This window comes from Pezoporus wallicus, unplaced genomic scaffold, assembly GCF_028554395.1.
Source record: "Pezoporus wallicus isolate ANWC-B61680 ecotype Strahan unplaced genomic scaffold, APGP_CSIRO_Pwel_v1 contig_3952, whole genome shotgun sequence".
NCBI lineage: Eukaryota > Metazoa > Chordata > Aves > Psittaciformes > Psittacidae > Pezoporus > Pezoporus wallicus.
In genome coordinates this window covers 14509149-14522725 of record NW_026635034.1, presented here as the reverse complement: position 1 = coordinate 14522725, position 13577 = coordinate 14509149, and the positions used below count along the sequence as shown (strand labels likewise).

General features: G+C 42.6%; 1 protein-coding gene across 1 annotated transcript; it reads right to left on the bottom strand.

Annotated features, from left to right (window-relative positions):
* Positions 1-272: 272 nt before the first annotated feature.
* CRABP1 (cellular retinoic acid binding protein 1) lies at positions 273-13167 on the bottom strand. Its single transcript, XM_057399970.1, has 4 exons — positions 13039-13167; positions 12487-12665; positions 9657-9770; positions 273-601 (listed from the first exon to the last, which is right to left on the bottom strand). Exons 1-4 carry the CDS (start codon positions 13106-13108, stop codon positions 551-553), a joined length of 414 nt encoding a protein of 137 aa, XP_057255953.1. The 5' UTR covers positions 13109-13167; the 3' UTR covers positions 273-550.
* Between the last annotated feature and the right edge of the window lie 410 nt (positions 13168-13577).

The following is a 13577-nucleotide window of genomic DNA, read 5'->3' as shown; positions in this document are numbered from 1 at the left end:
CACAGGATACAGGAATTGTTCCTCAACAACAAGGACAGAAAGAAGGAAAGAAGCAGAGCTCTGGGTTTGAGAGAGCAGCCAGCAGCTCCGCCAAAGGCCTTGCAATTCACTTCTCTCGTGTGCTTTGTGTTGCCCTAGGAGGTGTTCCCTGATGGCATAGTGCTAGCCAGCAGCAGTGAAACCTCACACTGCTTTCAACAGAGGGTAAAAAGTGTTTCAGTCATAACCAAAGCACTGCTGGATTCTCTGTTAAAAACACCCCAAGACGCCTGTGAGTTAAGCCCAATAAGTTTAATAATTGATGAAACTGTATCAACTGAGAACTACAAAATACAAAGCAGACACAAAAAGTGATGGCATGAAAGTGGGAAGGAATTGTGTCTGTGATGAAAAATGAAAGCAAAATACACATAACAGAGGATATGGGTTCAGATATAACACACACGGTCACATACAACACTGCATTAGTAACAGCATACACAGATACTCATTACACTGGGGATTTTCACAGTTCTCCACTTCATCCCAGATGACAAGTAAACTGATGGGTTTACTCTCTTACATAAATTCGTGTGCACACAACATCATCAGCACCAAAGGTCTGGAAAAGAAATATAAAACAATCAGAAGAGATGGAACCCGCAAACATTTAACACAGTTTGGGAGTGTGATTTTAACAATAGTAGTGAGTTCAACAGCAGAAGTACATTTTCTTATGTCTTTTGACAGATGAGAGTAAAGAAATGAATCATTTTGGAAGAGGAATGCAATGTAAGTGACCTTTTTTCCCAAGGCACGATGAATTTTGTCAGAATGATAAATGAGACAGAAATTCCCTTTTACTATAGTTTCTTGGCATGCATTTATAAATAAACATGAGAAAAGAAAGAGAATTTGGAATGTACCATTGTTACATTTAGAAGCAGTTGCGGCACTTTGAACTGGAAATGCCGAGGGTGGAATGCTCAAAAGGTATTCTTTGATTTTTGCAGGTATAAATCAGAGTAGTTCAAATGAAGTCAGTGGAGCAATGCTGAAGAGCAGAAGAATGTACACCTATAACCCGTTCACATCACACTGCTGCAAGATGTTGACATGCTCTGCTAGGATAGCAAAACCCTCTCTCCCAAGCCAGAATGTGGGCAGTGTCAGTCACAGGATACTCTGACCTTAACCAGTGAATTTGTTAACTATGATGAAGGTCTGAAATGAGGGCATATAACAGAGAGAAATCTAGTGGAGATCAAGTTAAGCTCATTTCACTTGACTAAACATCTATGAGATCTCACAAACGTTTGATCACCACATATCTGAAAGTCACAGACTTACTGCAGACTGTGTCCCATCATCATCCTGTTTCTTACACCAGATTCAGTACCTCAGAGTACCTCTATTTTCCAGATACTGAGAGTTGGTGTTATATGATGCTATACCATTGACTGAAGCAGTTTCAGACATGCATCTGAAAGCCTGTGGGTTTTAAATCACTCTGTAGTTTTGCATTTAAAAGGCAGTTCTACCACAGCAATATTGAAGTACAGATTAGCAGGACATTTGGGCAGGACGGTGATTGTGGCAGCTGTTCGAGAAAGCCACCTGAACCCCAAAGTGTTTGTATGTAATTGAGGTCTGGCAGGCTAAAATCTAAGAAAACAATTAAACATGAAGGAAACAATGGGTGCAAGAGTGAGGAAATACTGACTGCAAAGTCCTTCCTGCTTAGCTACACAGACAGACAGCTCTGTGCTCAGCACTGAGAAGTTGTGAGGTGGGATGTTTGGCTGCAATAACTGCCAAGATCTCACTGAAAAATATAGTTGGGACCTACCCCAGTGTGCTATGAAAATTCAGCTGGACTTTATTTGTTTTAATGCTTTCTACACCTGGTTTGGCCAACACCTCTTTGAAAGGACTTGGCTTTAAAACTGACTCTGGCTTTACTGAGGAGAAAAGTCAGCTAGTATTTTTGAGATTTACTGCCTATAAATAGCACATCACATCTATCAATACGTACATTTTTAGCTTATACATGAAAATATCTGAAAATTAACATGAAAGGATGCAGACAGGTCTCCGTTGCCCGCAGCTCCATCTGCCAATACCTTTACTATGGCTTCCTTCAACCTTTCCAAGATGAAACACAAAGGTGGAATGATCTCAGCACAAGCTTTGCCAGAAAAAGCAAGTCAGAGTCAAGAGAAGCCAGGGCTTGAGGTTGTCTGTGGAGACTGGAAGGCCACTGTGATGGTGACTGTCTTTCTGTCTTTGTACGGTACATTCAGGTGCTGTTCAGCACAGTGAAGTTTGGATCCCCTGCTGCTGTTTCAACATAAATAATAGTAAACCAGGTTTTGTGTTCTGTTGTTCAAGAGCTGGCCCAGCCCCAGGCTGACAGTTGGAGCTGCACGGCTTTGCAGCCACATCTTGTGGTGTGAGTGGGTGCCACATCAGCCAGCTCTAATGAGAAAGGCTGCAGCAGCAGTTTGCCAAAACTCCTGGAAACTCCCTAGTAAATTTGTATCTATTCTTTTGGGAAATGAAGAGATAAACTCCTTCCCCCTAAACCTGTGCAACAGCACTTATTCTCACAACAGCAGCTGTATTGAGAGGAAACAGTGCAGGGAAGAGTAGACTGCAATAGATGTGATCCATACTGCAAGCCTGTCTAGGGTGCCATCCTGAGTATCTAGTTCTGAGACCACGCTCCTGGGCAGACCTTGCTCCTAAGATATCCATAGAGCCTGACTGGCAGCTTCCTTGCAAGACCCACAGGAGGGAGTGTGAAAATAAAGGTAAGAATCTGTGGAGGAAGAAAAGAGAAACAGTAACTTTCTGGAAGAGCTCAGTAGCGTGGATACACCCAGAGCACTGCAGAGGCGGCGAGTGCACTGTATGTACACACAGACTGACTGTTGCGCACTCACGGAGTCACAGCGTGACATGCTTGTGACAAAGTGCAGTGGCTGTTTGCTTTGTACTCCCAACATCCAGCTCCAGCTGGACTTCTGCATCTTTGAAAATCTCAGGCAAAAGCCTGCATTTAAATTGCTCTGCCAGGATAAAAACTAACTGTGAAAAACATGGACATACCTGGGGAACCCCGAAACCAACACTAGTCTTAATCAGTTGCTATACACAAGAATTGTCATTCTCCCCAACACAACAGCCTCACAGTCTGGGAAACTACTATGATTTCACACAATCATATGCTTAAATCTAGAATGTAAAAAGAGAAAGTTCATGCAAAGCCCAATTATAATTACTCTGGAGTTCCATGTAGCCACTGGGCAATTCTCAAACAGCCAAGCATCCTTTCCTTGAGGACCCAGCTTTGGTTATGTGGCCTCTGACCTGTTTCAGGAATAAGCTGCATATTTTAGCACTTAGATTTTGTACCTTATACCCATTCATATAATTAGCAACCTAATTCCATACTGAAGCACATAAATAAATGGCTTTGTACATGGTTTAAATGTGGACTTATGTAAAAGGTGCTTCCCTATCTTATTGCAATTTACTAGCATTGTTGATAAAACTCCACTAAATGTTTCTAAACAAAGCAAAGAGGGATGTGTTCAAACTTGCTGCATTCCTTTTCTTGTGGTTACCCACAGAAGTGTCTAATATACAGCTGGGACCAAGCTGAGGTGGAAGATTCAAATCAAAAGGTTGCTACTCCTCTATCCTTCGCACTTAAATCCTTGTATTCAGCGGTAAGATGAAGCAGTGTCTTTAGGTAGACATGAAGTGTCTATGGTTCTAATTGTAGATTGGAAAGAAGTGATAGTTCATATCAGAACAAGCAAACTTTAAAGATTTCTATGACCCAAAGGAGTAGAACTTCCTCAGAAAAAAGAAAGAGCGAGCAATCCTGGGTATATGGTTGTGAAGTTTCACCGAAGCAACTCAAAAAAAGCGCAGCACCACCAAACTGCAGTTAAAGTCTAATGAAAATATGAAGGATTTTCAATCAGCACCTTCTCGTCAGTTTGCAAAGGTCCCACTTACGTTGCAAAATGCTACAAGGCTTCTATCTAAATCTAAAATAGGATTTTGTATGTGCAATGACTGCAAATTACAGAATTGTTGTCTTCACTTGGTTTGTCGTAATCTGTAGCTTAGCATCCAAAAGCACCCTGCAAACAAAGCCCTTGCACAGGGGGATAATCCAATACATCGACCTCACTCCATCCACTCAAATCTGATGACCACTGACATCAGTAGAGATTAAAACAGAACTACAGGGCAGTAATGTATTACTGTATGAATAAATCTGCTTTTTGAAGGCCTTCTTTATAAACACCTGATGAGGAGCCTTTGTGGTAAGTGGAGCATACAGTATAGTTACAAAGAGTGTCATGGAACTAATCACCTGCGAAAGATCACTTCTGTCAGTATGCAAGAATCCTGTTATCTGCTCCTGACTGACCAACCTGAAGGGGCAACTTGCAAAAGGAAGACAGAATACACCAGCAGACAAATAGAGAAGCTATTCCTTAAATGGTCAGAAAAAGCTTTGTTCATGGACAAATCCAGGTCCTCAAAGTCATGCAGCAAATGAATGACAGAGGAAAGTACATGAGACAATGGTAATCTCCCGTAGTAAAGACAGTACACAGCAAACATTTAAGCTGCATGCAGGATCAGATGCATCCAAGATACAATTGGCTTTGGCTTCTTTTTCTGCTTATATGCTTGGGATGTGACTCAGACCAGGCTGTACCACTGAGCAGGGGCTGCAGATCCCTAAGCCCCCTTGTAAATCTGCTCATGGAAAACAGTAAATTAAAGCATTAGGTCCATGAAACACATATATATGCATTATTACAGGATTCCAAACTTTAATCAAGGCTGCTTTAACAAGGTTCAGCAACAAAACCCCCCTCATAATGACCTCATTATGAGTGGACCCTCCTTTTGATAACTGATTTTATTTAAGATCACTCTCCAAAACTATAGAAAAGTTAAACACTCAGGGGGTTAACACTGTTCAGTACAAGGCTTAGGCACATCACAAATCTCAGCACTCGGCTGCAAAGTGTCTTTCCAAATTCACATTGACCCTTCTCACCTACTATGTTTAATTTCCGAAGCCAGCAGTATCATTTAAAAGATGTTCACTCACTCATCTAAGCTCCACAGTTCACCAGTTTTAATCAACTACAGCATGATTTTTCTGGGGAGGGAATGAAGAATAGAAACCATGCTTGAACCCCCCTAATGTTTTGATCTTTGACCCTTGCTATAATTGATTCTGAGAACCCCTGTGTGATATGTGAACTGTGCAAAATGGGGTCTGAGGCTGTTTTTAAAGCTTCACTTCAGTAATTGCCCACTTTAAAATGTCTGTGTGTTACAGGTTAAAGTAAAATCTATAGAGCATGAACAGCCATGAAAGCAGCAACGCAGGTAAAGTTTGAATAGAACTGTTTCTCATTTGAATAGCTAACATTTGGAAGCAACATCCTTTAACTTTGTAAAGAGCAGACCTTTTGTTCTTCTGACTTACAGAAGTGATTGATAGTTCATTAATGTCCCTGACAAAAACACACAGCAACAGCAAAAACCTTATAAAAGGGAAGAAAAAGCCTATTACGAACAGACTTATTCCCAGGTCTTAAGTTTCAGACAAGAAAAGGTAATATATATTTTTGTGTTACATTCTGATCAAATGCTAATCCAAGTAGAGTTTATGAATGTGGAGTTGTAAATACAGATATCCTGACTCTCTGTATGTATTATAGTCTTGAAATAAAACACAATTTAAAGGTACAGTCAAGACAAGCAGACGCGGACTTTGGTGGGGATCTGTCCTTTTCACCCTCCCTTGCTTGCATATTCCATGTAATTTTTTTATCTACATTGTCCAGTACTTCTAAGAATGCAGCACTGAAATCCCAGCAAATGCATCAGAGATCAGAATAACCAGCACTGATGAGAGGAGTTGCAATGTTCTAACACACTCACAGCACCTTTTCTATAAAGCAGAACTAAACCCAAACTTAACTGGTACCTGAAGGTAAAGAAAAACTTTGCTAACTAAATAGTTTGTTCCTAGCATCTGTGTACCAGAGGACATGAAGTGACAGGGAAGACCATCATACTGCTCCAACTGAGTGTATTTGAAGAACATAAGGAATTCTTCTGCCAGGATGCAAGAAAGATGGATAATTATACAGTAATATGGTTTCTATTTTAGCTCTGTGGTAGTCATGACAATTCAACACTGGTTTTTTTTATTCATTTATTATATGTGATAGTCAATGCATTTTATTTAACATGCTGTGTTGGGAGAAAAATGTATCCCTCCACTAAGAAAATGTCATAATCAAATGGACCCCCTAAGCAATGCAGCATATTAGATCAAAATGATGTGGCAAAGCTCCAACATTTATGCAGCCAGTATTAGCAGAGTAACACTCATTCCTTACCCCCTGCCTGTTGCCCCAAGCCTTTTTCTAATTCCTGCCTCAGTCTAACACATTTCAGATTCCTTCTTGCAACTTTTTCCAGATGGGGTATGCATTTTCTTGATTTCTTCTGCAAATAGCTAAGAAGGAGACCCAAGACTTGTTTAAAGATTCCTTTGGCTAGAGAAACAGGAGCAGAGACTGCGAGAATAAGCGTCAGCCTTACAGAGTTCTTAACCTGCTACATCCCAGGCTCTGCCCCATGCCGACAGCTTCCTAGCTGCAGACATCTAAAAGTTCACAAGATATGGTTTCCTCTGCTTACTTAAGGTGCCCTGCAGAATGGCAATCGGGGAAGCTTACCAAAGCACATCAGAAAGAGTAAAGGAACAGAAAATACTTCTTAGGTAAGCAGGAAGGTTTTAGAAATGTGAAGATAGGAATTGCTAAGCAGTTGAAGTGATATGGGCAGCAAACCTGAACGAGAATGAATTTCAGGTCCTGAAGAATCCTAACAAAGCTGGGAGGATGGATGAATTAAAAAAGGAAGACAAAGAAAGATCTCTTCTCTGCACTGTGATCTCAGTTCTGAAGATGTAAGTAGGATTTTGCAGACTCAGATACAAGGAAAATTTCCAAGCCTAAGATAAAACAGTTTATGTTGAATCTTTCTTCAGTGTAGTGATGAAAAACACAGTTGAGAGGCAAGAGATCAAAAGGGTGTCAGTGCAAAGAGCTCCTATTCCTACTTTGTTCCCTGTTAAGAGTTGAGGAGCATACCTCAGCCAATCCCTACAGGTAGTTTAGCCTTTAAGGCCCAAATAATGGTCAAATGCCATCAGGGGTTAAAAATCTTTGTCTTGATGACCAATAACTTAATATTTGATAAAGCAAAAGAAGCCATTATGCTCAAAAAAAAAAGAGGTAGGAGAATGGAACTGCATATTATACTGAATAGTAAAAGACACAGAATGATCTGGATCACTTGGAAGCAACCACTATGTTTTCATAATGCAACCAGTGAACATAGTCCCAACTTGCCGAAGAGGGGAAGGGGACTCAGAAACCAGGAACATTACTCGGGATCACAATCAGCTGAGTGAGAGTTCCCGAAAAAGAGTTAATACAGTCTTTGCATATAAATCAGAATACTTTTAGATAAGGGTAGGGAGATGAAGTCACCACTCCATGAGGTGCCAGTGGATTGCCAGCCAACCAGTATGTGTGGTGATGGTGTTCAGAGTTCAGAAAGGAAATTGATAAAATGGAGGGGGTTATAAAAGCCCTTTATATTGAAGAGCTCAAGGTCTTCCAATGGTTTTTAAAACAAAAAGGTTCTTCCAAGGTGGCCTGATCAGTGCTGTTAAGAGAAGTATTTGCAATAACAAACTTTTGTCATACAATTTAGGTTCTTTTATACACAACATGTAATGACTGGAAGTTGAATCTAGGCATTTACAGATTATAAATAATGTGTATATTTTAATGGCAAGGAAATTAACCAGTAAAACAACTTAGCAGAAGTTGTGACTGAGTTCCTACAAATAGAAATATTTCAAGAAGGAAGTTTTTCCTAATTTATATCTAATTTGGAAAATAATTACTTCAGAAAGGCTCAACAGACTGTATTTTACAAGAAAACAGGTTAGATGGCTTTATAATCTTTAAATCACTCTGGTTTCTTAACCAACCTCCTTCTTCTTCCCCAACAGCTTAAGTTCACATTGCTGATTGCAGGAGGCAATTGTATTCTGACTGGCCTCCTTGCTTTGCTTGGAGCAGTTCACTTTGTTAAACAGCACCCTCACTAGTTTGGTGCTTAAGCAGTAAACTGCAGAAACATTGTTAGAAAGCTGGAAAAAGTTGATAATATATTTTGTCCACTGCATTATATATAAAGACCTGAAGCAGAGATCAAAGAACCTGGCTTCCTAAAGCTTTTGGATAATATAAAGAATTCCAGTGGTTGACTCAAAAGAAATTATCCAGAACTGGAGTGTTCGTTCAGTAGAAACCAGTGTGATTTCACTAACAGCATACACCTCCTCACGAGGGGCGGGTGAAAAGTTCCAAGATGTCTGGAATAATATGAACACCTTAAAAGCTTTTTGTTTATACTTGGTTAGGTTTGGGTCTGGGTTTGTTTCAGATGCAATCTTAAAAACAGAGCTCCGACTGCTTTAGAGAAACACTGGGGAGACTGTCTTTTAAAGTGCAAAGGTTTAGTAACTGTGATATACACCCTCCCTGCTTTGATGTTTTCTTACCCATCACTCCGGCAGCCTCTCTTCCATGCCCAAACTGATGAGGCGTAACAGTCTAATCGACCATTTATCCAGAATTCACTCGTAAGAACATGTGCAACAAAGTGATTCTGAACTCAAGCTGAACTGTGCTACTTGTAACTCAGAGAAGCTGTTTTTATCCACTCCTGGATATTGTTTCATTAATGAAGAGTGATGGCTGAGGAAAGATTCAGGGAAGAGAACTCAACTCTTAGAGCAATAAGAATGATATAAATAAATAAAGTGCACATGATTCATGGCATAAGTGGGGAGGCAGTTGCAGAGGTGCTGCTCAGCATGCCTACAGTAACCCTGCTGCCCTATGGAAGGTCACACAGGAGTGAGAGGAAGTTGGCTGACAGCAAATGTGCAAATCAGTATATTTTAAGAAACTCTTACAGGCAATTTTAAACTGGATTCAGAGGTGATCAAAGGGCTAGTGAAGGTGGCAGAGATTAGGGAGGAATTATATGTTCTTCATAAACAGAATGAAATTAGAGCATGCTAACAACATGCCACATCTTTCCTGATATACACCTGTGACTGTGAATAAGAAGCAACATATTATACACATGCCTAAAAGAGACGGATCTCCAGAAATGAGATCAAATGCCTTGATCTCACTTTCACCTACGAAAATCTGCAATAAATCAAGCAAATCCTTTGATGGTGTTGTGAATCTGCAGAGCAGAAGTGGCCCCCAAGTGATTATTCAACCAGTGAAAGTATGGCAAAAGCCAGAGCAGTAAAATACGAGTGAGAACCTGCACACATCTTCATTTGTTCTTAAGAGAAACATTTAAAAAGAAAGGAAAAAAGTGATGTACGAAAATGATGTAGAGGAAGATGAAAATGGTAATTTTGCAGATGGATTTAAGTAAGGAAAAAAAGGAAGTCGCACTACATGGTAACGAAAAGCTGTTAATATGGTGCATGTGTTGGGTGGGTTCAAGGGTCTTACCAAAATCAGCTCATCATTAGCTAATTCTCGAGTCCAGTACGTTTTGGGACCATCTCCCTCAATAAGAGTTTGTTTGCAATAGATCTTGTTTTCATTCTCCCAAGTGGCCAAACTCTGCAGGCAAGAAAACCATTAGGAATAACATTAATTATATTCCCCAGCAGCAGAGAGACAACAATGAGCAGCAGTGAGAATAATTGGGGCAGTAAAGCAGCAACACATAGGTAACGGCAAAGGGCAAAAGGGAACAGTGGAAAAGTGGTGATATCAAAATTAAGGTGTGAGGGGGCATTTTGGAAATAGGTCTGTATTAGTAAACAAAGTAATCGTAAATGTCTCTCTTCAGTGCAAATCTGCATTTGCTTCCAAATTAAAAAGCCAGTTTTCATAAAATGCTTGATGTTGAAAAGCATCATTTAGAAATGTGATAACGTAGTGTCGACATTCCCAAGCATCTTTGTACACATGTGGTTTGATCTGACATGGTATTTATCACTACAGAGTCCCCTTAGCATAAAAGCATAAACAATCACATGTATCATGTTGTGGTCATAAATGATGCAGCATTTGTCACTTACACCCATTCATGTTACACGGCTCTGTGCCAAGGTAACTGTGTATTAACCACTGAGTCTGCTGACCACCTAGAATAAATCACAACTAAATTAAAGGAACTTGGTTAGAATTCTAGTGTTTGGGACATTCCTTTTTGTAAGGTTGTTGGTCTGGAGATTGAAATATCCTTGATAAAGCATTTCAATAACTACTATGAAACCACTGAAAAAATAAATAAAGAACCCCCAAACAAGCCAACAAAAGTAAATACAGGATTTTGTTTGAGTTTCACAAACAGGCAAGCCCTGACTCTGTTGCTTTTCATTCGAGCACTGAACTATTATTCTACAGTGCAATTGAACAGCTGTGCAGAAGGATGCCCCGTAATGAATGTGCAAGCAATCACTTTATAACTGGCACATGGGAGACATTCATCAGTCTGTGATCATATACATACACATACGTATACATGTGTGTGTGTGTGTGTGTGTGTGCATATGCATGCATAAATTCAAGTTAACACTTCCCAGACTTTCCAAGGGAAACAAACTTTACTTTGATTTAAAACTAGCTGTTTACTTTATAAATATATTAGCAAAACAATAGCTTTTTAAGCCAACAGGCCACCTCAAGTGGCAGCTACAGGAGCCTTGTGCAGTAAAACTCCATCCTGCTTGCTCTTTGTCTGTATGAACAATGGATCAAGTTAGTTGGCAGAACAAAACCCTCCACCCCATAAAGTGTGTCAGAATCTATCACCCGTCAGCAGTTTCGCCAGATATTGCAAATTACATTCTGAAGTATGATTTTATGATCTGTCAGTTTCTGCTCTGTGGGCCCATCTTGGTGAGATATACACAGCACTACAACTTATTCCTCATAGTGGACTATAAATAATTTCACAACACATGGAAAAAATTTACTACTTCACAAAACACATTTCTTTCAGATTTTTCCAACTTTCATAGCTTGCAGCTGTAATTATTGTTTTTCCATCTGCAGCAATAAATCCTTCTCTAGAAAGCAGGTCACATTTATTGTATACGTGTTATTCATGGAGACACTAAAATACTGCTTTTGCTGAACAAGATAAATTAATGAAGCCAGCAACATTTCCTGAACAAACTGTTAAACACACAAGAACTCATCATAGAGACCAAGTGGATGTTCTAAACATTCACTGACTCCCTATTGCGCCCCAGACACTAAGTTCTGCATTTTTAGTAGTGCAAATGGGCTCAGAATCTGGCCCAAGCATTAGCAGAGATCGTATTTTGGAAAGCAGAACATTTAACCATCACAGGGTACTTTTAAAACTGTATTCTCCTTTGGGAGGACATTCAGATACTCCCTACTCATACTTCTTTTATGTACTTTTCTTGTAAGTGTGAGAGTAAAGTGCCTGAGGAAAAGAAAACTAGCCCATGAGCCTGGGATAACTTTTTTCACAAGACAACTATGATCACAGAGCAGCTCTCCAGTACTCCAGGTCCCATGTATCGAGAGTAGTGCGAAGCTGATGTTGGATGCTGCCAAGTTGAAGTCCCCTCTACAACCATAGAAGTGGTTACAAAGGAGAGGAGCAGGGGCTCAGAGAATTAAGCCCCAAACCCTTCAGTGAACACCTTCTAATACACTTTTGCGTGGGGAGATGGAAACGGTATCTATATGGTGTTTCTGCTGGTATAACACTAGCTGAAAGTCTGTCTTGTACTGTTAGAGACTTCCATGATCAGCAAACTGCAGACATGTAAGTTTTGGAAAGGGAATGAAAGAGAATTTCAGCCCCAGACTAGTAACAGTCTGCAGTCCTGCTTGTGAGCTCTGCTGATTCAGTCTGGGACAAAAGTTATGCCAGGTTTGTGCACTAAATCCTGACCCTTGAGGTCTCTCTTTCTCCACTGTTCCCCATGCTCCTTGTCAGGGACAGAGGCTGGGGAGAGCTTTAGCTGCAACTGAGCTCTCCAGGGAAGAGGGAAGAAAAAAGAGCTGGACAAAACCCTGCCAGCCAAGGAGAAGCAAGTACTCAAACTCTGCCTTTTGGACCTGCCATGCCCTGTTGCCTTCACATCTCAGTTTTAACCTGCAAGAGGGAAAATGTTGAACAAGAGGCAAGAGGAGCTTTGACCACTAAGAACCCCCAAAGAGTGTTTCTGTAAAGTGGATGGTGGGGAGCGATGCCACTGGCTGGGGACGCAGGCAGCAGAAGTGTTTGTCCTGTCTAAAAAGAGCTTGGTCACACACATACGCACACACCCCCCAGCTCTCCTCCTACCCTGCACTTTCGTCCATCCACCGTCTCCTCCTCAAAGCTCTCCCCGATTTTGAAGTTGATCTCGGTGGTGCGGACAGTGGTGGAAGTTTTGATGTAGAACTGGTCCCCATCCTGGCGGATCTCCACGTGGGGTTTGGAGGCGGCAGCCACCGCCACCTTCCTGAGCATGGCATTGACACCTGGGCGAAGCGGGGAGGAAGCAGAGCTTGAAGCCGCCAGCCGTGCCCTGCGCTGAGCTCGCCCACCACCACGCAGAGGCACCGTGCGCACCCCCACGACAAAGCTCCCTCCACGCACCCGCCGCGGTGGGGAGCTGCGCGGGCGGGAAACGCGGGGTCTGCAAGGGTCCCCACGGCAGGATCCCCGGGGCAGGACCGCCGGTGCTCGCCGGTGAGGCTCTGACCTCCCCGGGCAGCGCTGGCAGCGCTCTCCCGCCCGCGGTGGGCTCACGGAGCTCTCCCGGGTGCCCAGCCTCGCAGGCAGCGGGCACCGGAGCGCGGCCCCGGCTGCAGCCCCCTCCCCGTGTTCCCCTCCCGCTGCCCAGCGCCTCACCCAGCGCCTTGAGGAGCTCGTCGAAATTCTCGCTGCTCCTCATCTTCCAAGTGCCGGCGAAGTTGGGCATGGCGGGGCGGGCGCTGCGGGCGGCGGGGAGGCGGCTCTGCTTCTGCGGCTGCTGCTGCTGCTGCTGCTCGCTCTGCCGCTCGGGCACCTTGTGAGCGGGGCGGACCGCGGCGGCGGTGGGGAGATAGGGTCACACCCACCCGGCCCCCACCCCTTCCCTCGGGGCCAGCGGCACCGCCGGCCCCCTCATGCCTGCCCAGACATGGCCCTCCTGGCTGTCCGTCCATCTGTCCATCCATCCGTCCATCCGTCCGTCCATCCATCCATCCATCCATCTGCCCGTCCATCCATCCATCCATTTTCATCTGTCCATCTATCTGTCCGTCCATCCATTCATCCGTCCATCCATCCATCCATCCATCCATCCATCCATCCATCCATCCATCCATCCATCCATCCATCCATCCTTTCTTCCTTCCAGTCCTCACAGCCTGCCAGCTGCCTCCTGGAGTTCCCCAGGAAGGAGAGCC